We start from the raw sequence: 25,425 nt of genomic DNA, 5'->3' as shown, positions 1-25,425 counted from the left end.
CGCGAACCGTGCTGCGCAGGTGCGGGGGTGGGCGCGCACATGCGCGGGAGGAGACGGAGCGCCGCGGGGCTGGACCTCGGGGAGGGGGGCGCGGCGCACGCAGCATGGCGTCCAACATCTACTGGGTTCGCCAGCGGATCAGCAGGCTCGGCCAGGTGCGGCCCGGGGAGGCGCCTCCCCTTCCCAGCCCCAGCCCACCCCTCGCCTCCCGCCACCGCCCCCTTTTCCGTCCCCGCCTCAGCGCCTCGGCGAGCGGCTCAACCGCCGCCGCCCCGCCCCGCCCCGCCCCGCCCCGCCCCGTGGCCTCCCGGGCCCACCTCCCAGAGCCCGCCCCGCCCGGCCTTCCTCGCGGCCCTGCTGCTCGGTCTCGTCGGTCCCCCTCCTTCTCCACCCCGCTGTCCTGACTCTCTCCCTCCTTCCCTCAGAGGATGTCCTCCTTCCAGCTCAACATTAACCCGCTCAAGGAGCCGCTCGGCTTCATCAAGGTCCTCGAGTGGGTGAGTGCAGCCCGCGCCAGCGAGGCCTGGAATCGCGCCGCCGCGCCCGCGCCCGCGCCCGCGCCGGCTCCGACCCGGCCGGCGCCCTCGGCGGGGAGGCCAGGGGCCCCGGGAGCGGGAGCGAGAGCAGGGGCGGCCGGGCCCGCGCGGGCTCCGAGGCCGTCGCCGCCACGGGAGGGTCGGGAGGGTCGGGAGGGTCGGGACAGCGGGGAGGGGACGGGAGGCCGCGGGCTGGGCCTGCGCGGGGCGGGGACGCCGCGGTCCGCGTCGAATCACGAGTCCCTCGGCCGCCTCGATCCCGGCCGAGGCCGCCCTCCCACACGAAGCGCACCTCTGGGTGCTCCCGTGGGAGTGGGAGTTCAAATTTCTCTTTGGTTGCACGGCTCCCCGCAAGGGAAGAGAAAACTTCCTGTTGCGGTCTAACCGAAACCTGGGGGGCCGGAGTCGCGCCTCTGCTCGCCCTGTGGGAAGGGCCAGCCGCCGCGTTCTGCCCGGTGCTGACTGCAGGCCGCGCTCCGTCGAAAGCTGGTTGTGCCTTCTCCAAGTGAGCCGACGAGCAGTCAGTTCTTAGTTTGCTTTTGAGATGGCTCCAGGTTAAAAACGGATAAAAATAAACTGTGGGTCAGGCCAGCGGACGGAGGTGGGGGGAGAAGGTCTTTTACAGAACGCGTCTAGTCAGTCCTGTGCACTCAAACACAGGCTAGGACCGTCGCCAGCAAGTTTGTTTAGATACTTCTAAACAGCAGCCTGCAGTCAGCTTTTAGTCCTTTCCTGGGAACACTCTCAGTCATTAACATCAAAGGAGACTTATTAATTCGACCTTGGCAGTGATCAGTCACTTGGAGGCGTTGGCGAATACATCAGGCACTGCACATTCGCTTCAGATTCCGTGGCCGAGTCCATGTTCAGTGCTGATTTTCAGGCCCGGATTAATAGGCAGCTGGCATCTGTCCACTGTGCAGGCAAGTTGCTTTTATAGCCAGCAACATTTACATCCGTGACTCTTTAACCCTATATTTTAGTGATCAAGTGACGAAGAGTAAGAACTTCCGATTGCCTGTGTTAAATAACCTACTGAGGATGTTTTCTTAAGGTAACACGGAAACTCAGATTCCCTAATGTGTACTCAAGCTGATTTTCAGAAAGGTTCCTGCCTTGCCCCCAAAGTTTTGCTTGTCTTCTGAAAACTGAAACAGTACTGATTTCACACAAATGTCTACTTTAAAGACACATAAATATATGTTAATTATATTTTACACACACACACACACACACACTTAGGGTTCTGCAAACATTTTCAAATATAAAGAAAAATACTTGAGTATATAAAAATGTGAAATTGCAGTAGGAAAATCATGTTTAATTAGGTTTTTCAAATATAAAGGTTAAGCAAAAGTCTTACTGAGGGTTAGAATTACATTTATAGTTGAAGTTTTCACTTAGTAAATGAGGCAGTTGTTTATGTGCTTACATTGTCCGTCTTTTTTTTTTTTAACAAAACAGGCATAACTTTTTTCCTTAATATTTTAAAACATTAGTGGTAAGTTTATTAGTGATCGTAGGTCTGATATATTTTGAACAAATCCTGTTTAAGCTTTTTAAAGAAATACTACTTTCAGTTTGAACAACATACCATTACACAAGAGAGCCTGATAAATACTTCAGTAAAAGTATAGGCAAAGTGTAGTAGGTGAAAGGAGAAATCATTTGCTTGCAGGAACTAGGGGAGGATTTCATAGATGAGAGAACACTTGAAGGATGAGTACTTACTCGCTTAGGGAGGATGTGGGGAGTGGCTTTCCAGGCAAAGGGAAATTAGGTTCAGTGGTGTGAGAAGTTGAAGCAGCATAGCCCTGTTTGAGAACTTGAAGTAGTTGGGGTTGGCTTAAATTTATACTGGGAAGGAGGGTGTAGTTTTGAGATGATTCTGAAAGGTTTCGTAGGGCTTGCAGAAGAGTTAGGAGTTTATCCTATGAGCCAATCTTAATCCTATGGGGTTAACCTTTGATAACCTAGGTCCTTTCTTTAGGAAAATGCATATGTGTAGGTACAGAATTTGGAGTTGTTTATAGGATAGTTTCTACTTAAGCCCAGAATTCCTACCATTTGGAGTGAGGACTCATTTAAGGGTTTTAAATAAGTGAATAATATAATTAGATTTTCTTCTTAGAAATTTTCATTTTGTCAGTAGTGTAGAGGATGGGTTAGAAAGGTCATAATTGAAGGAAGAGAGATCTGTTGCTTGAGAAATTATGAGGACGTCAAGTTAATTGCAGTGGGAATAGAGAAGAGAGGTATAAAAATTAGAAAGTATTTGGAAGTTGGAAAAGAGGGAGGACTCTAAGATGACTGCCATATTTCTGACATGTTGGTAGTGGTACCTCTGTCCAAGATATATCACTAAGGAGAAGAAGCAGATTTTTGGTTAAAGCTCAGTACAGTTTTGGATGTATTGAGTTTGTGGTCTCTAGATCATAAAAAGGAAGTATCCTTTAGGCAGTTAGCTATATGGGTATAGAGTTTAATAAAAACGCAAGAATGGTCTGGAGATTCAGCAGATATCTGCCAGCAAGGGAGAGAAGAAATGGCTAAGAAGATGGAGAAAAATAACATCTGGCATCACTATAGAATTTAAAGAAAAGAGTACTATTCAACAATATCAAGAGGTGCAAAAGAGAGGTTAAGTAAAATAAGGACTAAAATGCACACCTTGGTTTTGGTAATCCAGAGGCTGTTGGTGGCTTCCTAAGAGCAACGTCCATAAATTCAGAAACCAGATGGTAGTAGGTCAATGGATGTATGGTAAGAAAGTGAAGACAGTGAGAGTAAACCACTATTTGACCTCGAAAGTGGGAGGGATTTGGTGGTAACCCATCTGAAAGATGGGAAAGACTGAATGTGTTTGTGGGCTTGAGAGAAGAGACTTGTGAATAGAATTGTTGGAGGTTAAAAACAGAGGCAGAGGGCATGAATGATAAAACAAGTTTCTAGAGGAGAAGGGCCCATCAGAGGAATTTTTAAATCTGTTTTGAAGGAATTGTTCAAGTTTCATAACACATTGATTGAGGTGTGGCGGGTTAGTTCTAAAAACAGCCAATAAATAAGTTTACAAACAAATCTAAAATCTAGATAATGGCTGTTTACTATCTATACATCTATATAACTAAAAAAATAATTCCCTCAATCAGCTTATCTCTAGCAAGGTTCTAGAATATGTTAGACTAAGATATAACCTGATGATATGTAACTTTCAAGGGATTAGATGCCCAGTAAATATTTATTGACAGAATAAAAATATGATCGCCAGAGCAGAAGCATTTGCACTTTGCCTCTAAACTGCAGCCACCATGTTGTACATGTTGTATTCCTTCTCTTCTTTTTTTTTTAAACTACCGCTAGCACCTAGTTACAGTGCCTGGCAGTGACATTGTCTTAGTTCTCTTTGTGTAGTAAGTACTCAGTAAAGGTTGAATTTTTGTTGCACTTATATGGGAATAGCAATACTTTATAGGGCTATTGGAATGACTGAGTTAATATTTAATTATGTGAATGACTATAATGTACTTGAATAGTTCTTCAGGACTGAGATGCTGTGTTTGTAAGACTAGTCCCAGGCAGTGGATAGAATTGAGCCCCATATGACTAACATACATACCTCCTGGTCCTTCAAGATTACTCAATTCCCTATCACATATTTGAAACTTTAGAAATGATATGTTGTATGCTTTTCACCTATCTGATAGGCCTTTAGAAGCCTATCAAGGTGAAAATATAAAATTTAGGTAAGAATAAATGCCCCATGTGTAGAAGTAGAACATAGGAGTAAAAGTCAAAGATTAATTTTATCAAAGCAACTTTTTAAAGTATTTAATATTTCTCTGGTAAATTTTAACTTGGTTCTTACTTTTAGTCAAATATCCCTAATATTTAGGTAAACGTTTTTCATTGAAATGATTTATCTTTTTAAAATATTAAACACTGTGTTTTGGACTTTCTTGTTGCTATCTTGCGCAGGGTGGATGCTGAACAAATATTTATGAATCTAAGTATATGCTTTCCTCATTGCACACACACAGAATTGTGGAAGAGATACTGTTTGGGGAGCCTAGAAGAAATTACACACGAAGTTGAATTTTAGAATTATAGACCATCTTTGAATATTTTTGTCTGTACTGGTCAAATGTATCCTTGGTGTTAACTTATTTATTGAGTGGGCATATGTATGCCAGGGCTTTACTTGTATTTTCTTATTTAATCCTTTGACAACTTATGAGGGTTGTTATCTCCATGTTAGAGAAATGAAGTAATTTACCCAGTGTCCATGATTATGATAACTACATCCAGGACTCTTAACACTCTATTCTTAGTCATTTTGATAACTACTTTTGTGTTTCTAATTGGTCTTTTAATAAGTTAATAAAAAGATTACCAAAGGCTTAAAAAACAAAAGCCTAAGGTACCTGAAGTGATTTTTTTTTTCCTTGTTAGGTGCATGTTTATAATAAGATCTTAGGAATTAAAAACAAGTAGGCTGTTCTTGATTCTTTGATAAAGTTTTAATGTTTTTTTCTGATTTTATACTTACAATTAACAAGCGAATTCAGAAGACACTTAAAAACATTACTTTGGGGCAAATTATTATCCAAGAAAATTAGCGTGAAAAACAGTAAATAAGAAAATCTGTAGTTCTTTGAGTATTGCATATATCAATTTGTTTAAACAACAAACTTCCAAATATACACAATAGTTTATATAAAATACTTAAAATTTAATCATCCCAAGTAACATAAAATTTTTGCAAATAGGGGCTATGTTTTATCCTAATTTTGTGGTTCAAAAATAGCACAGAGGAACACCCTAGAAAATACAAATTGTTTGTATTACACAGTGGGAGGGACAGCACATATATAGACAGATGTTTCATCCATTTGCTTAATTTTTACATTTTTAGGCTATCAGTCTGTAGGAGACTACTCTTTAGGAAACTTACGTTTCTTTTAGCCCTGCCATTTGGGTACACTTCCTTCCCCCCCGCCCCAATAATGGAAAGGATTTCAAATAGCATTTTATGCCTACTAGGACTCTTTGTACTTAAAGCTTGCTAATAGACTTACAGACTCACCCCTGTGCCTTTGCTCTCTGTTTCTTCTACCTGATTCTGGATTATTTACCGTGAGCACTCTTACAGGGTAGATCAGATACAATTTTCATAGACAACATATATATGTTGTAAGGGCTTTGAGAACACACACACACTCATACACACTCACCCCACACATACAAATAGCAATCTCTGATAAAATATAAAAGGGAAAATTAAGATCACAGAGCAGTGTCTAATACAATGGTTCTCAAACACTTTGGTCTCAGAACCCCTTTATGCTCTTAAATATTGAGGACTTCAGAAAGCTTCTGTTTATGTGGGTTGTATCTCTTGACATTTACCACATCAGGGTAAATTTAAGCAGAGGCTTTTAAGGGAACATTTATTTATTTTAAAACACAATAATAATTCACTTAAAAACTTCAGTTGCACCAGTGCAACAAATGCTACCCATTTTCCTTGAGTAAAAGGCTCACTTCATTTGTTTTTGAGAAAAATATCTGCCAGATATCCACGTCTGAATAACTATTTTTTGTCTGTTATTCTTTCAAGTAAAAATGGTGTTTCATGGAAACAATTAGTTCAGCAAATAACACAGTACTTTAATGCTTTCCCTGGAGACAACCATTGTGTGCGGTTAAAGTATCTGCACATCCTATTTCATCATACAGAATATTAAGAAGACTCAAGGGTCAGGATTTAATAAAAATCATAATTTTTGCTGCTTCATCAAAGACATTCTTAACTAAAACTGGCTTTTTTTAACTGCAAGTGCATGACAATGAAATAACTCTGATGCTATTGCTTATTCTTACTAAAGCCCAACAGTTCCACCCACAAATGCCTTTGCTCAAGTCAGTGCAAATGTCAACACAATGTAAAAGGCAGATAATGTCGTAGTAATATGAAAATATTTTTGACCTCATGGACTTTCTGAAAGAGTCTTGGGTGCTCCCAAAGCACCACAGACCACACATTGAGAATTGCTGTATTAATACAGTAAACATCATTGGGGAACAGAAATGAAACAAAATATGGGTGGAAGAAGGACTGTTCATGATCTGGGAAATATATTTGGGAAAAAGCTTCAACCTATTGTCTGGATTTATGACTTACATAGAGCCAAGCACTTAAACAAGTGGAAAGAGCGAGATATAGCCTTCTAAGACCTGAATCAATCTACCTGCTAGCTCGAGGTCTGAATTTGTGAACACTTCAATATTCTCATATGTTGGTAGTTTGGGGGTCCCATCGTAAGATGTGGTATTTGCAGCCATTTAGAAATGACTGTAAAACTACTATAGACAGGGGTAGAAAAAGGGGGAGGAACCTCAATTTGAGCCTACATCAAATATCCTACAACACATGAAGAAAACTAATTTTCACTTAAAAGGTCAAAATCGGTGACACAAATACACTTCAGGACAGCCCGCCAGATCAACAATCAAGATATGGATTTACTCTGAAAAACATAAAAGTAGGACAATCTGAAATGATTTTGAAATAAATATATTTAAGTTCCTCAGAGATTTCTAGTTCCATATTCAATAGCTTAAGAATTATTTAAGGATGAAGGTGACATAAAGGTGCTCTCAACAGGGTCACCTGCCTCGCTCAGTAGGTAGAGCATGCAACTCTTGATCTCAGGGTCGTGATTTCTAGCCCCACGTTGGGCATAGAGATTACTTAAAAATATAATTTAAAAAAAGGTATTTTCAACATATAATAGTTAAGAGTTGGCAAAAAAAAAAAACTTCTCTTTCCTCCCGCAGGAACTCAAGTTTACTTTTCATGATCCAAATTCTTAAGGGTTATGGAACTGTACTAGCAGGCTGTTTAGAACTTTCTGTGATTGTACTTTACAAGCAGAGGGAGATCATGGAAGAATGAAACTGAAGTACTTTGTACCGGACTTCACTGCTTGGCGCATAGTGGGAATAAACTGAAATAGCATCAATAACAGAACATTTTTAAAAATGAACATCTTTGGGGGCGCCTGGATGGCTCAGTCAGTTAAGCGTCTGCCTTTGGCTCAGGTCATGATCCCAGGTTCTGGGTGAGGGTTAGGGTTAGGAGCCCCTCGTCAGGCTCTCTGCTCAGCCGGGAGCCTGCTTCTCCCTCACCCTGCCACTCCTTGCTTGTGTGTGTGCTCTCTCTGTCAAATAAAAATCTTTTTAAAATTTTTAAAAATAAAAATGAATGTCTTTAGTAAATGCACAAGGACTTTAACTCATAAAAACCAGTGCTTTGGTTCTAGGCATCTAATCTAACTGACTGTAAAGGCAAACATGTGATAGTTCATTTTCAGCTTTAGTAAAAAGCATACATTTGATTTTGCATATAAACACTCATATACAATGTACTTTTGGTCTATTTTTTTTCTTTTAGGTCTATTTCTGAAGATTTCGGTTATATCAGTTTCTAGACTAAACCTCGAACAGAAAGAAATTTAAGTAAATGACATCAGATTAATGATGAAACCAAATAGTCAGAAACTTGTAAAAAACACCCATATATAGATGAGTACCAGTGTTCCCAGCAGAAGCATCAGTGAGCTGAGCAGGGTCTAGGAATAAGATTGAGGACTGGAACTCTGGCTACAGGCTAAATAACTCATTGAAAATACCAGGGGTCTCCAAACTTTTTTTTTATTATGAATCCTTATCTGTAAAATTTTATGCATAGAGCCCCAATATGCATCCATAACTTAGATGGATATTTTTACTATGTCACTATCTTTTTTTTTTTTTTTAAGTGGGCTAAGGGCTTGAACTCATGACCCTGAGATCAAGACCTGAGCTAAGATCAAGACCTGAACTGAGATCAGAGTCGGACATTTAACTGACTGAGCCACCCAGGCACCTCACTATGTCAGTATCTTAAGGCATATTTTATGCCTGGGGTAAATTTCATTCATATTTTTAAATCCTTATTTCAAACATTCATCCGATATATAGATAAATGTGCCATCTTCTTGTGATCTGATTAAGTAGCATCTGTTTTTCCTTGGAATGTGGCTAATGAATATAGCTCATATAGGGCTTCTATTTTCTCTTTTGGATGTGAGTTTTTGTATTATTAGTTTATAGTTTCTTTGAAGACATGTTTAAGCCATTGGTCTGTTTTGCGAAGGTTAGTTTGGTTAAAACTAGGTAATGTATTCCATAAACTCAGCCAGGCACACTCATATTGTAATACATGAACACTAAAAGGGAAAGAATAGGTGAAGGTACCACTGTCCTTGCGTGTCATGGGACTCCTCTTACCTTCAGGATACCCAGCGTGCTGTACTGGCATGTGACTCGGACCTACAGACCCAGCATGGGTTGCAATGATATATTAATTTCAGTAAGGCTTTAATTCCTTGTTTAAGTCTAAAAGTAAATACAAATAGAAGTTCAGGTATTTTCTTCTCATATACCAATTAATTGACTACTGCAGTTTATTTTGGAGAGTAGTGTTCTAGAGAACCAAACTGAAATGTTAACTCCAAAGTTACAAACCTCAAAATTCCTGAGGGATCTTCCATGTATCTAGTATTGGTCTGGTGGGTAGAGAGTTAAGTTGACACTGTTTTTTGGCAGCTTGAGTCTGTCATAATGAAATATGGAACCTTTTGACCTGAAGAGAAGCTTGCTGTCATCCTGTCCTTAGATTCTTACTAGTTACTCTACAGATAGAACTTCATGTTAGCACTTTTAGCCATTCTTCACGGAATAGAGAGGAATGGGAAAATGAATTTCATAAGTGGCAAGGCAATAGAAATGAGCATGCCAGTACTCCTTGTTTAGACGAGGAATACAAACTGAAGTGCACATAGGAACCACCCTCATAAAGTGAGTGAGTGAAACAAGCTGTTTGGAAGAAAAACAATAGAATAAGCTCATTGATTCCTGGTAACTAACATGCATCCTGAGGATTATTGAGACAGTAGAGTGGCAACAGTCTGGAAAAAGCACATGCCCCGTCTTACATGTCATCTGTCACTCAGTTCCACATGGTTGTTGCTTTATGGGAATATGGGTCTGATGCTGCCATATTTTCAGTTTCCCCACAGTAAGGAAAAGCAGGAAATCAAATTTTTATGTGTGGTATGCTGGTATTAAAATACCAACAACAAATTCATATTTTTTATGGATTCTGGGAAGATCACACAAATGTTATCTGCAGGTCAGGTTTCACCATGGGCTGCCAATATATAATTTCGAATTTAAATCAAAATAGTAGTAGAAAATAGGGAGAAGTGAGATAGTAGGATACTTTACCCTCAGGTTGTTTTATAATTCATGTAGTAAAAAGTGTGTGTCTTGTCCCTTTTTCCAGTGAGATAAAGACCAGAATTGCAAAGATGACATTTATTTATCATTATAACAAAAAGATAGCTGTGAAATGATGGTTATGTAAGACTTGAAATATGATTTTATTTGTAGGTTATTGGAAATTGGTTTTTTCTTTAATTAAGCAGTTATTTAATGAGCATTTGCTATGTGCCAGACCTTCTGCTAGGCAGGCACTGAAAATCTTGAGTAAGACCAAGTAACAAAGACATGGCAGTCTGCCAAGGGACAGGGAAAGGCATTAGGCTTAAGAGCAGTAAGTACAGTATGCCATTTATTTAATTTTTGTATTTAGTTAGAAACTAGTTTTTATTTTTGTTTTGGGTTTTTTTGTTTTTGTTTGTTTTTTTTTAAATCAAGACACAAGAGAAATGCCTATAGTAATGAGTTAATGAACCCAAGTCTATGGCAGCCCAGGAGACAGAATAGTTCAACCATAAGAAACTGGTAAGGGCCTTTAAGGTGAGCTTGTCAGAGAACAGTTTGGGGGTGGGACAGTTCCTGGCAGAAGAAACAGATACACTGGAGACATAAATACATGATGTGTTTCAGGGGCAGTAGTAAGTAGTACCGTGTGACAGAGTCATACAGCACCAGGTGGGGAATAGAGTGCATATAAATCTAGAAGGATAAGGTTGAGGGTACCTCAGCCATGCCTGTTTGGCCAAATGAAGAAGTTTGGGCTTTGTTTTTTTCTTAAATTTAGTTCTGGAAAGTCATTGAGGAAATCTCTTTAAACAGAGGAGTACCGTGACCAGATCTTCATTTCAGATCAGTGTGACATCACTCTAAAGCCTCTGTCCAATAGAAACAATGCAAACTACAGTGCAAGCCCCATAATAATTTTAAGTGTTCCAGCCACACTAAAAAAGCGAAAAGAAACAGGTGAAATTAATTTTAATATATTTTATTTATAAATCCAAATATTGTTGCAACAGGTAGTCAATATAAACAATTATCGATGAGATATTTTACATTTTGAATACTAAGTCTTTATAATGCATTGTCTGATTTACACTTACAGCTATCTTAAATCAGGCAAGCCATTTTTATTTTTAAAAAGATTTATTTATTTTATTTTAGAGAGAGGGAGCATGGGAGGGGTGTGCAGTTTGCAGAGGAGGAGGGAGAGAATCCCAAGCAGATTTCCCGCTGAGCACAGAACCCTACACAAGGCTCAGTCTCAGGACCCTGAGATCATGACCTGAGCCAAAATCAAGAGTCGGATGCTTAAAGGACTGAGCTACTCACGTGCCCTAAAACAAGCCATTTTTAAAGTGCTTGAGAGCCACATGAGCCCATGCTACAAAAGAGATTAGAAATGAGAGGAAGAGTCTATTGGGTTAGTCCCCATGAAAAATGGTGAGGGCCTGAACAAAAATAGTGGCAGGAGTGGTGTAGTGTAGATAAGTAACCAAAGCTTTTAAAAGAATGGCATCATACTGTATGAAGACTTAGGCAACTTTTTTTTCCCACTCGGCGTTAGGTTTTTAGGTTTCATCCATATTGACGTGGGCAACTGTAGTTCCTATATCTTTATTGCTATTAAACTTCCCATTGTAAGTGTATACTATTATGTTTTATCCATTTTCCTGTTGCTCCTACGTTTTCAGTATTTTAATATTATAAACCATGTCACTATGAACATTCTTGTGCATGTTCTGTAGTACACGTGGGTAAGAATTGCTCTTAGATCTATATACTAGTAGAAACTAATCCTTTGTGACATTATTGCAAATACTTTCACCTAGTCTGTAGCTTGTTTTACATTCAAAAGCTGACTTTTGATTTTTCTATAGTTATTTTTCTATAGTTGAATTTAACAATCTTTTATGGTTAGTATATGTTCTTATTTTTAATCTTAAGAAATTTTTCCTTTCTCTGTGGTCACAAATTTTCTTTTATATTGTCTTAAAAATTTTTACGGACTCGATTTTGCATTTGTCTTCAGCCCATCTGGACCTTTTTTTTTTTTTTTAAAGATTTAATTATATTTATTTGAGAGAGAGAGCAGAAGCAGAGGGGAGAGGAAGAAGCAGGCTCCCCACTCAGGAGGGAGCCCGGTGTGGGGCTTGATCCCAGGACTCTGGGATCATGACCTGAGCCGAAGACACTTAACTGACTGAGCCACCCGGGCGCCCCTGGACCATTTATTGAAGTCCTTCTTTGTATTAGTTATCTATTGCTACATAATAAAGTACCCCAACCTTTAGCACTTAAGACAGCACACGTTTATTATTTTAGTGTGGGTCAGGAATCTGGGAGCGGCTTAGCCTGAGGGGTTTCAGCCCAGAGTCTCCCTGTTTGCACTCAAGCTGTTGGCTGCGATTGAGTCATCTCTAACACCCAGCTCATTCACATGGCCTTTGGCAAGGCTCAAATGTTACACTTCGAGGCTCACTCACATGGTTGCTGAGATTCAGTGGTTCCTCATCACAAGTCTCTCTATAAGTTGCCTAAGTATCCTCCCAATATGGCAGCTGGCTTCCCCCAGAGCCAGTGATTCAAGAGAGAAAGGAAGACAGAAATTGTAGTCTCTTTATCACCTAGTCTCGGAAAGATGTCCCATTTTTCGACCATATTCAATTTACTAGAAGCCGTCCACACTTATAGGGAGGAAAATTAATCTTTGCCTCTTGCAGGGAGGAGTATCAGAGTTTGTGGACATACCTTTAAAACCACCACACTCCTTTCCTTGGTGATCTGCAATACAAGCTTTGTTAGATAGAATTTATCTAGTTACACACAGGTCTCCTTCTGGCTTCCTTATTGTGTATCCTGTTTCTTTTTTCTAATCCTAATGGGTATATGCCCAATTTTCTCTGGCCTTCTGTTTTCATTCCTTATTCATGAATATTTATGTGTAGAGAGTATCCATTCTTCTGTCTTTACCTGTGAACTCTTAACTGAAGATTCCAAACTGTGTGCTGGACATTGCCTCAGACTCTTCATATCTGTAACCAGATTCCTTTTTTGTATAACTCTTCTTTACAGAAAAAAAATCTCTTGATAGTTATGATCCTGGTTATGGCGTGATTCAAGGCCCTGTATTAATAATCTGTGAGAGGCAGTATATCAGTGTTTAACAGTTCAGGCTTTGATATCAGACCTTCACTGAATTTTACCTATTTGCTAGATGAACGTGACCTTGAGCAAAACAAAGTCCCTGCCTTTGAGTTTATATTCTAGTGAAAAATGGACAGATACTTGAATACTAATAGGCAGTGGTAATCCTGTATCCTGTAAATTTGTGTATCCTGTTTCTTTTTTCTAATCCTAAATGGGCATATGCCCAATTTTCTCTGGCCTTTTGTTTTCATTCCTTATTCATGAATATTTATGTGTAGAGAGTATCCATTCTTCTGTCTTTACCTGTGAACTCTTTTTTTTTTTTTTAAAGATTTTATTTATTTATTTGAGAGAGAGAGAATGAGAGACAGAGAGCACGAGAGGGAAGAGGGTCAGAGGGAGAAGCAGACCCCCTGCTGAGCAGGGACCCCCCCCCCCCCCGATGTGGGACTCGATCCCGGGACTCCAGGATCACGACCTGAGCCGAAGGCAGTCGTTTAACCAACTGAGCCACCCAGGCGCCCTACCTGTGAACTCTTAACTGAAGATTCCAAACTGTGTGCTGGACATTACCTCAGACTCTTCATATCTGTAACCAAATTCCTTTTTTGTATAACTCTTCTTTACAGAAATTAAAAAAAAACCTCTTGATAGTTATGATCCTGGTTATGGCGTGATTCAAGGCCCTGTATTAATAATCTGTGAGAGGCATTATATCAGTGTTTAACAGTTCAGGCTTTGATATCAGACCTTCACTGAATTTTATCTATTTGCTAGATGAATGTGACCTTGAGCAAAACAAAGTCCCTGCCTTTGAGTTTATATTCTAGTGAAAAACGGACAGATACTTGAGTACTAATAGGCAGTGGTAATTACAGTGGTAGAAAAATAGAGCAGCATGAATAAAGGGAGGAAGTACTGTGGGGTTGGAGCATTATTATTTAATATAGTGTGATTGGAAAGGCCTCTCTGATAAAGTCCTGTTGGAACAGGGAACTGTGAAGTAGGAAATGAATCATGTATTCCAGGCAGAGAGAGTAGCCAGTGCAAGGGCTCTGTAGGAGAAGTTTACCCCTTTAAGGAATAGCAAAGAGACCATTTTATGTAAAGAGATTTGACAAGGGGAAAAGTAGCAGTGTGTGACCAGAATTATTAAGGGAAGAAAGGATCTTGTAGACTGTTATATGAACTTTGATTTTTATTCAGAGAGAACTCAGAAGCCGTTGGAGAATTTTGAGCAGAGGATATAAAGTTTTCTGCCTTTTATTTCTAAAAGATCACCCTGGTTGATACATTGACAGTAGACTGAAAGAGGGATAAGGACAGAAGCAAGATTATCTATAAGGCTGTTAGAGTATAATTCAGGCAAGAGGTAATAATGGTGGTTTGGATCAGGATGTTGTGATGGTGATGATCAGATTCCAAATATGTTTTTTTTAAATAGAGCTATCAGAATTTGCTGAAGGATTGAGCTTTTGGCCACTACACCATATGTGGGATTTTTTTGTTTGTTTTGTTTTGTAGAAAATTTAGAAGATACAAATAGAAAAAGGAATTATCTTTATTTTCTGTTCAGAGGTGACCACTGTTAAAATTTTGATGTATTTTTGTAGTGTGCATCATATGCATAGGCGTAGACACATGGCACAGTGCATGTGTAAACAAACTTTTTAAAAATTAAACTCTATCCGCAAAGTGGGGCTCAAACTCACAACCCTGAGATCAAGAGTTGCATCCTCTACCAACTGAGCCAGCCAGGCACCCCATAAACAAACTTTATATGTAATGAATGTTTTCAGTATCATTAAATATTCACCAGCATTTTAATGACTGCATAATGTTCCATCCTATGAGTGAATTACAGTTTATTTGATTCCATATCAACATGTAGGATGCTTCCGGTTTTTTCCTGTTATATATAGCATTTAAGAGAACATTGTGGGCGCCTGGGTGGCTCAGTTGGTTAAGCGACTGCCTTTGGCTCAGGTCATTACCCTGGAGTCCCTGGATCGAGTCCCACATCGGGCTCCCTGCTCGGCAGGGAGTCTGCTTCTCCCTCTGACCCTCCCCCCTCTCGTGCTCTCTCTTTCATTGTCTCTCTCTCAAATAAATAAATAAAATCTTTAAAAAAAAAAAGAGAGAGAGAGAACATTGTGTTCTTTTAAGTATATGCATGATCAGGAAAATAAATTTCCAAGGACTTTTTGAGACCTGGAAATATTGAAATACTCAAAAATGAGGTCATACAAGCTCATGAAATAGCATCTGTGTTTGCTACCTCTTCGCAAGTCTCTTGGCTTAACAGTTACCATTAAAAATACCTCCAAATCACCCCTTTTGATTTTGATACTAATAAATAATACTTCATCTGAATTTCTTACAAATATTTAGTAGGTACACTGCAGTATGAATAAAAGGATTATTATATGGGCTGGTATACTAGCTTCTGTATTATACTGAGGGGAAAAGAAAATCATTTGTTGACAGTTGGAAATGAATTTTTTAAGTGTTTTTCACCATCTGCGTTTAATTTGTAACTAAGAATTTCTAGAATGTTAGTGAGCCAGTTTTTAATAATGTATTTAAGCTTTAATGACCCATGTTTTGGGTACAGTAATGCTGCTTCCCCCTTTTTTGGTCTCACTTTTTATAGATTGCTTCTATCTTTGCTTTTGCCACCTGTGGAGGTTTTAACGGCAAAACAGAAATTCAAGTGAGTTGTCCTAAAGTTACTGAAAATAAAACGATAACAGCTGCTTTTGGTTATCCATTCAGGTAAGATATATATTTGTTTGTTTTTATGGTTAAAAACGTTTTACTTTCATATTGACTCTTGAAGATTTCCAGCAATTTGGGAGGGTAGAAAATTTTAAAGTGCACACATGCTCGTTTGTAAGTGATCATTGCTCCTCAGACTGTGGCACATGGACCAGTGTCTGTCTGCAAACTGTGTTCCTGGCCTGTGATGAATTAAGTACAGAAAACGAGACTAAGCATTTAGAAATTTTTATATGACCTTGCCTTGACATTTGTATTCTGTCATCCCACAGTGAATTGAAAATTTAAAAACAAAACAGAGACTGTTCTATCACCTTAGTGTGTGAAGCCATGATGTGGAAGCAAGCACAGCTTCAGAAAATTCAAATTTTCTCGTGTATTTGCAATTACTAAATAATAGGCTTCTTTATATCGTTTTAAGACATGTATTTAAAGCGAGGAGTTTGTGTTTATTTTCTTAGACTAAAATGAATATTTTGTGAATTTTTCTGTTTAACTTCAGTGTTTATTGAAGTTTATTGAATATGTTCTGTGTTTAAGCTATGGTGTAAATCTTCTTCCATGTACTACTTACCTGACTTCTCTAGGACGTGAAATTTCTATCCATTGAGTTAGAAATCTTACCTTTAAAGGTTGTTTTGATGATAAATAAACCCTTACACTAAAAATATGTCAGATAGCAGGAGCCTGGTTACGAATCATTGCCTCTCCATTTCCCAGCCCTTCTCTTATAAAGTTCCTATATGAGGAACTGTTATGGCACATTTAGTGATAAGGGCTTTTGCAATTTATAGGTAAGGAAATTTAAAAACAGTCTAAAGTTAGCAACTAATTAATCTAGGGCTAAAATGTGAATCATGATTGGCTCTCCTGGTGCTAGTGACACATACTCTGCCTCCTACAATGGAACATCATGTCTCAGATCGCAGACTGTTTTGTATCAGCGCTTAATCTGCTGAATTCTTCTTGCAGGGAGATAGTATGTGGATGTTAAAGTGTTTAATGCAATCTATATTCAGTCTATCGTAAACCAATTACAAGGCATAATTCATGTACATTTCTTAGGAAATTTTTAATTTAAATATTTGAATGTTCCCCTTTTTTTCCCCCAAAGGAAAATGTAATATATTTTGGGAGTGTTTTTTTGAAATGTCATTTCAGTATTCTACTTACGTATTTCTATCTCTATTGGGAGAGTCCAAGTAATTCACAAATTTATTTGAGCCTTTTTTTAATAGGTTGAATGAAGCATCATTTCAGACACATCCATATGTAAACGTGTGTGATGTAAATTGGAAAAGTTACGTCCTTATCGGAGATTACTCTTCTTCTGCACAATTCTATGTTACGTTTGCAGTCTTTGTCTTCCTGTACTGCATTGCTGCTCTTCTGCTCTATGTTGGTTATACAAGCCTGTATCGGGATAGTCAAAAACTTCCCATGATTGTAAGTAAACACTTTATTTTTGTACAAAAATCATTTGTATAAGTGTATGTTATATTTGGAGTTAAATATAGATTTTCTTACACTGGAAATGAAAATTCTTGGCATAAACCAGGTAAACATATTTTGATCTATGTTTGCCATGAGGTTGAGCTTTCTCTGGTTGTCACATTGAACCTAATTCTTTGAGCCAGTTGGCAACACTTCCTCTATACTCTAGGGAATACAGAGGTCTGTCTGTTTCTAAGTCTTACTTTAACCTGGAAAGATCTCAAACGTATAGAGCATATTAGATTGCAAGTAGAGAAATTAAGTAGAAATTAATGCCTTTAATTTCAGGAATTGCTGACCATACTAGTAGTCTCATGATGGTGTTCTTAACTTCTTACCTTTTTTCTCTTTTCTCAAAGACCCCCTTTATGTCTCTTGCAATGTTTTATTGAGCTTAATAGTATCGGAAATCAGCAAACTATGGCCCACAAGCCAAATCTGATTCATTGTGTTTTGGTTTTGTTTTTTAATAAAGTCTTGGTTTTTTGGTCTTTTGTTTTAGAACACAGCCATACCCAAACATTTCCATACGGTCTATAACTGCTTTCATGTTACAGTGGCAGAGTTAAGTAGTTGTGAGAGAGACCAAACATATTTACTGTCTGGCCCATTTCAGGAAAAGTTTGCTAACTCCCGGTCTGTATTACTAAATTCTTTACTTTAAAATCTGACCCAGATAATTCTATAAGAATTAGAGAATTCTCACTAGTGATGTTCATGAACTAATTTTGAATCTTGGAGATGGCAACAAAGGATTTGGATTTGAAGTCCTAACATCTTTCTTGGCTTCAAAGTCTTCTGAGCTAGAAATAAAAATAATCTGAGATTTAGGTAGTAGAATCTCCTCTGGATTATTGGTGCAAATGCAGAGATAAGCCATGGTTTTAAGCTAGGTGTCCACAACAAAAGAATAACTACAAAGGCAGTATTAAGTGTTATTGACTTGAAGGGAGAACAGAGGTGCTTTTGAGATACCGGTCATTTATGTCTTGAGAAAGCACTGTCATCTGCTGATTATTTGTGAAGCTACTTTAAAGGGAAGGCTAGTTGGGTATGAAGAAATTATTAATTAAGATAACAGGTTTTATTTATTATTTATTTTTAATTTTTGCTGCCTGGATCATAAGAATACAAATGGTAAGTAAGGAATAAAACCACCTGCTAAAATTCTTACTTATTTTGTTTCTTGTTTCTGAGAAGAGATTCTTAAACCTGACATTTTCATAAAATATTTTCTTAGATGTCTTTCAAACAGATAGACATCAGCTATTTTATTTTGCAGTGCTTAATCAACAGGAATTACATATTAAGAATCTGTAACTTCTGTAGACTTTCCAAGACTTACTTAAAAAGGAACGGTAGAGGGGTGCCTGGGTGGCCCAGTCGGTTAAGCCTCTGCCACCAGCTCAGGTCATGATCTCAGGGTCCTGAGATCGAGCCCCATGTCAGGCTCCCCACTCAGTGTTCTCCCTCTCCCTCTGCACCGTTGGTGCTTTCTCCCTCTCTCTCAAATAAATAAAATCTTAAGAAAAGGAACTGGAGTGCTGGGTGGCTCAGTCAGTTAAGCATCCAACTCCTGATCTCAGCTCAGGTCTTGATCTCAGGGTCATGAGTTCAAACCCCGCATTGGAGGGGAGTTCAAGCCCCCCACGGAGCCTACTTTAAAAAAAAAAAAGAATTATAATCATATAGATACTGTCTTTGGTTAAAATTCTTTATAATTTAAATACTAAATGAAGACAGTTCTTGCCATTTTCTCATTCTCCCAACAAACTTTTTTTTTTTTTTTTTTAAAGATTTTATTTATTTACCTGACAGAGACAGCGAGAGCAGGAACACAAGCAGGGGGAGTGGGAGAGGGAGAAGCAGGCTTCCCGCCAAACAGGGAGCTGGATGTGGGACTCGATCCCAGGACCCTGGGATCATGACCTGAGCCGAAGGCAGCCGCTTAACGACTAAGCCACCCAGGCACCCCAAACTTTTTTTTTTTAAAGATAGATTGATTGATTGATTGATTTGACAGAGACAGAGAGAGCAGGAACACAAGCAGGGGGAGTGGGAGAGGGAGAAGCAGGCTTCCCGCGGAGCAGGGACCCTGATGCGGGGCTTGACCCCAGGACCCTGGGATTGTGACCTGAGCCGAAGGCAGACGCTTAATGACTGAGCCACCTGGGCGCCCCATCCCAGCAAACTTTTAAGTTAACTCTAGCAATGAGCCTTTTATTTTTCATATTTTGTTTGGTAAACTATTAAAAATCACACTTTCTAAGGCAGCATCTAAATCTATATTTTAGAGGGTTTTTCTGTTAAAACTATAAAACTGATCTAGGTGCATCATTCAAAAGTCAAAAGAAATTTTCCATCTCTGGAGTGATCGGTTAGTGGTCATGGAGAGGTAATCCAGAACTAGCCCTTTAAATGTTTTTTTGTTGTTGATATAATATATAAAGGATGCTTCTTGTCTGTAAAAATTCAGGTTTCTAAATTAAATTTTGAATTCTACTTTTAATTTAACCATATAAATATAAAAAAGTTTTCTTGAGATACCCAAATTTAAAATATAGCCAAGTAGGACATTGTTTTTTTTAAAGTACTCTGTTAATGAGGACATGCCTTTTTGGCAATGTTCTCAATTCTCTACTAAGGTATTTCTAGGAGCATTTCAATTGTGGCATTTAAAATCAACTTCCCTTTTTAAGTAAATGTAGCATTTTTTTGGTTTTAAATAGCAGGAACTTAAGGGTTCTAGGCCATGTGGAGAATCAGAAATATCCAAAAACCTGAAACCAAACAAAAATAAAGTATCCCAAATCCTAAAAATCTGTTATGAATCCTATCCCAACTCATTGGTGGGAGCAGGGCTGCCAGAGGCAGCTACGGTTGTGCATTGCAGAACTGCGGGTGGGCCACACCCTAAAAACAGAGCCCTGAGTGGGACAGAGATGATCTTCAGAGGCCCTCATTTCCCCTGCGTCCCCTCACCCTAAGGTTACTATGTGCATCATTTTCAGAAAAGTTCCCTGCTTTTGAAATATAAGAATGTCATGCCAGCTGCAAAGTAGATTTAAAGAGCATAATCAGAAAAACACCAGGGTGTTTTTTAATTAAGAAGTTGGAAGGAAGAAACCTGGAAATTACAAGGATTTGACATATATGGGTCAAAGCTATGAACTTCAGCCCAGAGAGAACTTGTTTAAGATGTGATAACCTTATACTATTTATCAGTTCTCCAGAAGGCATTGTGTTTCTAGCAAGTGTTTAGAAAATACCTGCAGCAAAAGTGCAACCGAGTGCAGAAGTGAAAGGAGAGTACCCCCCCACAGTGCAAAACATGGAAGCCATATTTCTGTACTTTTTTCTTTGATCTGCATTTTTTTAAAAGAATACCAGGAGCAGCGGAAAGCTCAAATGCAAAATGCAAATACCTCCATCTTTGTAAAATTAGTCATTGTTTTTGGTTCTCTGATCACAAGGCATGTATTCATTGCCGTCTTGACCTGGTGGACAAGCTATATATAGGAGAGTTTCTATATGTCATAAGTGGTTCCTGGTGTTTAGTCTCAATAAATGACTAAAAGCTGGTTGGAAAAAGTAATTAAAAACCAATCAGATTTATTGGGGGGCAGGGGTTGGGGAACCACTTCTCTTATAAGCTCCAAAACCCATTTCTGAGCTTTCAGAGATTTTTGCTGCAGATGTGTAAGAACTCATAGCTTTGGGCATACCTGAATGCTAAGAATACATAACATTAAAAGATATAAATTTTACATTATTCCCACTTTTGTGGTTAATTTAAAGGAAAACTAAACAACGTGGGACTTATACTTTATATTATACAAATGCATTCTTTAAAAAGTCTTCGTTAGATTTTTGTAACCAACGCTAGTTAACAAAATTTTAGTTGCCCAGCTAGTTAACAAAATTTTAGTTCCCCAGCAGAATAGATTGAGTAAAGAGAATACATTTTTTTCTTTCTTCATCTTACTCAATGAGAAACTATCCAGAATATTTAAAACTTTAGTCCTATTCTTGGAAATGTAATAAATAGCAAAGACTGTAGTAGAAAATTACTAGTGAGAGGATGTCTTGAGAGATTATTATTTTTTTTGTCCTTAATATAATGAGTATTCTTGAAATTTTAGGGTCATGAATTTTAAAAGAAACAAGTCATTCTGGATGCGTGCTTTTCACCATTTCATTATCCAGATCATGGACAACTAGATATTTTGTTTTAGTTTTTTATTTTAATTCCTTCCAGTCATGGGGAATTAGATTTAACTGAAGTTAGAGTTTTGCCAGAATAGTATGAGAAAGCAGAAGAAGGTGAGGGAGTTGTGTGTGTGCAAGGGGTTGTAACAAAGGACCTTAGAATAAAATTAAGGGGGAAATGAGAGCATGAGTGAGGCTGAGAGACAGTAAAAAAGTGGTAAAATCAGATTGTAGGTCTCAGTGGGGCCAAAGGATTTTTGAAGTTGGGGTGCCTGAAGGAGTGTGTGCTGGAAAGAGAGATGATACTGGGAAGTAGGGGGAGTGAAACTGGGATTATGAGGGGATAGAGTTATTGGTGATAACAGGGTTTGAGGTGTGATCCTGGGAGTGAGTGGCTTAAGTCGAGGCTGTGGTGACGGCTAAGTGAAACTGATTTCTAGTGTCAAAATCTTAGACTGCTTAAGTAGATGATTGAGTCTCGCTCACTGCTGTAGCTCAGGCAGTGTGCTAGTGATGATAAACAGCAATGTGTACAGTGCTGATTATGGCCTTTTTTATAAAGTATGTCATGTAGGCCATTTCTCAGTACCATAGAGTTCAATGTGATCTCAGTTCCTTCATCATGGATTTGAAGTGTAGTATTTTTAAATTAACTCTTCATTATTAACTCATACTTATTTTTGCTTTAGGACTTTGTTGTTACTCTTGTTGCCGCTTTCCTGTGGTTGGTGAGCACTTCAGCCTGGGCTAAAGCTCTTACAGATATTAAAGTAGCTACTGGTCAAGGCATTGTCAAGGAACTTGAGCCTTGTAATCATCAAGACGTGATGTGTTATTTTGGCTCTGTGACTAGTATGGGATCCCTAAATGTATCTGTGGTACGTATGCAGTATTTATAAGATATTTTATTTCACTTAGAAAAACCTTACTAGTGATATAAGAAAGCAATAGTTTTTAATAAATCTCTGGATGAGTATATTGTTTTCATTTTTACTAAGCTATCAGAACCCTAGCTACCAGATAGTCTTTACCTTTATAACAATGAAGAAAAGTTTGTCAGGAAAATTATTACTTGTTAACAGGTTTCAACAAGATCGTGATTGAGTCTTTCTTTTCATTAAAATTGACTAGGCAAGACTTTTACCCGAAAGGCACTAATAGTAGTCACTAACATTTATAAAGACTATGTGTCAGGCATTGTGCTAAGGGCATTACATTACACTCATCTTGTTTAACTTATCCAGTAACCCAAAGAGGAATGTGGGATATAGTATTATCATCTTCATTTTACAGCTGGGAAAAAATGTAGCTTGTGCTTTAATTTGCTCAGGATAACACAGCTAGTAAGTTGGCAAGCCAAGGTGTGGACCAGATCTGACTTAGAGCCCATTCTCTGGTCTGACTTCCTCTGGGTTTATGAAAGTAGTACTTTTATGGTTTCTTAAGTGATCTAAAAAAATTGGTATATATAAATTTTAAATAATATTTAGTCTATTTTACCAAAATACAGATAAATGTATTACTATGTTATTAATATACTGCATATATTATGTTTAAGGAAGTCATTCTGTCTTTTCAAGAAAATATTTTTCCAGTGGATGAAGTCAGCATGCCTTGTAAAGCAATTTGGCCAGATTTTTGTGTTATAACTTTGTGATTTAGTCTCTTTTTGCATTTATATTGACCATGATCTGAGATGGACAATCTCAGAAATGTTGTTTCTGTATGCACATATGCAAAAAATATAAAGCATTTGGCCTTCAGTAATATGATACTACTCTCAAACTCTTTACCCCAGTGTTACATCATATAAATCACTGTTGTTCTTATATTTGGAGGAAAAAAAATACAAAAAAAGGGTAGCTTCAGTTTATTCATCTCTGAGACTTTTATTGTGTCAGATTTGTAACTGGGAAGACTAATTTCTTTTATGTTGACTAATGTAGGATGTGATGTAAAGTTCTTTTGTGACTCCTTTTCTCTTCTGGCTGCAGCTGTTGGAGTAGGAGAGATAGTAAGTAGTAGGGGAGAAAGAAGGGAAATAGGAAAAGATACCCGGGGTGGTTTATAACCATTCAGATGGAGAAAAGTGAAAGCCCCCCCAAGAAGGAAGCATGGATTCCTGTTCCTCTTCACCTGAAAGCACTAAAGTCTAATTACAAAGTAATAATAGGGTTTTACTTATTTTTCTCAAATTCAATCCCATCTTCTTGGTAATGTTGAGCATGCAAAGATAAGCTTTCTTTTAGTCATAATTTTATATGTTACAGTTTTAGAGATTTTAGCTTTATTTCATTGGGAGCAAGTCATTATATATACACATTTGGCACTGAAATGGAAAGTCTTCCCTTTTTATTCTACTTTATATGTAGTTTACATTTTAACTGAAATAATGGTATACTGCCTAGAAATGTTAAATATTTAAAGGAAAACTAAAGTGAGTATAAATTTTTAAGTAGATACTAGATTTTCATTTTTATTTTTCTCTTTCTTAGATCTTTGGCTTTCTGAATATGATACTTTGGGGAGGAAATGCATGGTTTGTGTACAAGGAGACCAGTTTACACAGTCCATCAAATACTTCTGCTTCCCACAGCCAAGGAGGTATTCCACCTCCTTCTGGAATATAAAGGGAGAAGTACACTGTATGAAATATGTCTATACTATGACCTGTTGCCAACATCTTGAGAAGCATTATTTGTTTCTAATAAAAGTAATGGCTTTTTCAATAAATTGGTGGGTTTAAAATTTTGCTGCTTTTTTATATAAAGCCTGTGCCTTTCCTAGAAATTTAAGATGTAAATGTATTCTCACATATAAATTTGAAAATTCAGGGGCCTATTATGAGATGATACACATTTTTAAATGCCTGGTTATTTCTTTACTAAGTTGTTTGCCTTCCAAAGTGTTTACACCTTAAGCCTTAACATATATCTTCACTCAGAAAAAAGTTACATTTTCATATCATAATAGGAAGAAAAATCTCTATTTGGAATATACACTACTGTAAGTTTGTACAGATCATATACCTAAGACCTGTCTTTGTTTAAGAAAGCCTTGATTACATAAATCATATTTAGAAAAACATAACTTTGTTCAGAATTTGTAGCTGAACATTGTTTATATGTTATGAAAAATTTTTCATTGCAAAGACTGGTTGTATGTTTTATTTCTGTTTTTCTAAGTGACCTACAGTACTTAATAGGTGTACTAAAACTTTTGGGAATGGGGTTTGGAAATTTCTAATAGGTGTATAGTTAATTTAGTGATTCTGTTGCATGAGCTGTAAGCTTCCATTATGCTGGTTGTTTAATAGACTTGCTGTATAAGTAGAAAGAACATGGTTCAGCTAGATATTTTGATATGTACGGGCATTACTCTTAGTGGTATTTGTTTGCTGTCCTTTGTTGCTCATCCTGCTTAAGTGCAGGCTGAGACCTCGTCTCTTTGCAAGTAGAATAAAATAAGCCACCTGTTTTTGTAGACCCTTTCATAGGGTTAAAAAAAAATTAAGATTGCCTTTTACTTTGGAGACATTTAACATTTAGATTCAATGAAGTTGCTATTTTGAGTGTAGCACTGATATTGTGAAAATAAATGCAATTTGGATTTCATGTTTCTTAATGTTCATTCTTATTTCACAAATGGATGATTAAGGAATTATGCATCATAAACAGGAATTTAAGTGAGCTGTATTATGGGTGCACTGCCTTTGCACGCACATTTGGGTATATTCTGAATACAGGGATTATTCACATTTTGCTTCCTAATCTTTTTGTTGTACAGGGCCAGATTTCTTATTCTTACCACATGATTGTTTATATGGAAGTACATCTTGTTATTGCCTTTTTTTTGTTGCTTTTGTTCATGACAAGAATTGTCAGTATGAGAATGTATATCTTTTATGCAACAAACTTAATAAAGAAGTTAAAAGAAA

The 25,425-nt window shown here is 37.9% G+C and overlaps 1 protein-coding gene across 1 annotated transcript; it reads left to right on the top strand.

Annotated features, from left to right (window-relative positions):
* The first annotated feature begins 323 nt into the window (after positions 1-323).
* On the top strand, positions 324-25,425 carry SYPL1 (synaptophysin like 1). The gene is made up of 5 exons (XM_045864877.3): positions 324-497; positions 15,661-15,782; positions 17,024-17,231; positions 22,178-22,366; positions 23,984-25,425. The coding sequence occupies exons 1-5, from the start codon at positions 429-431 to the stop codon at positions 24,116-24,118; spliced, it is 723 nt and encodes a 240-aa protein (XP_045720833.1). The 5' UTR covers positions 324-428; the 3' UTR covers positions 24,119-25,425.

This window comes from Mirounga angustirostris, unplaced genomic scaffold, assembly GCF_029215605.1.
Source record: "Mirounga angustirostris isolate CCGP_5_RB_7025 unplaced genomic scaffold, mMirAng1.0.hap1 SCAF_12, whole genome shotgun sequence".
Lineage (NCBI taxonomy): Eukaryota > Metazoa > Chordata > Mammalia > Carnivora > Phocidae > Mirounga > Mirounga angustirostris.
Note: the sequence above shows the minus strand (reverse complement) of the source record. Positions and strands in the feature narration are given on the sequence as shown.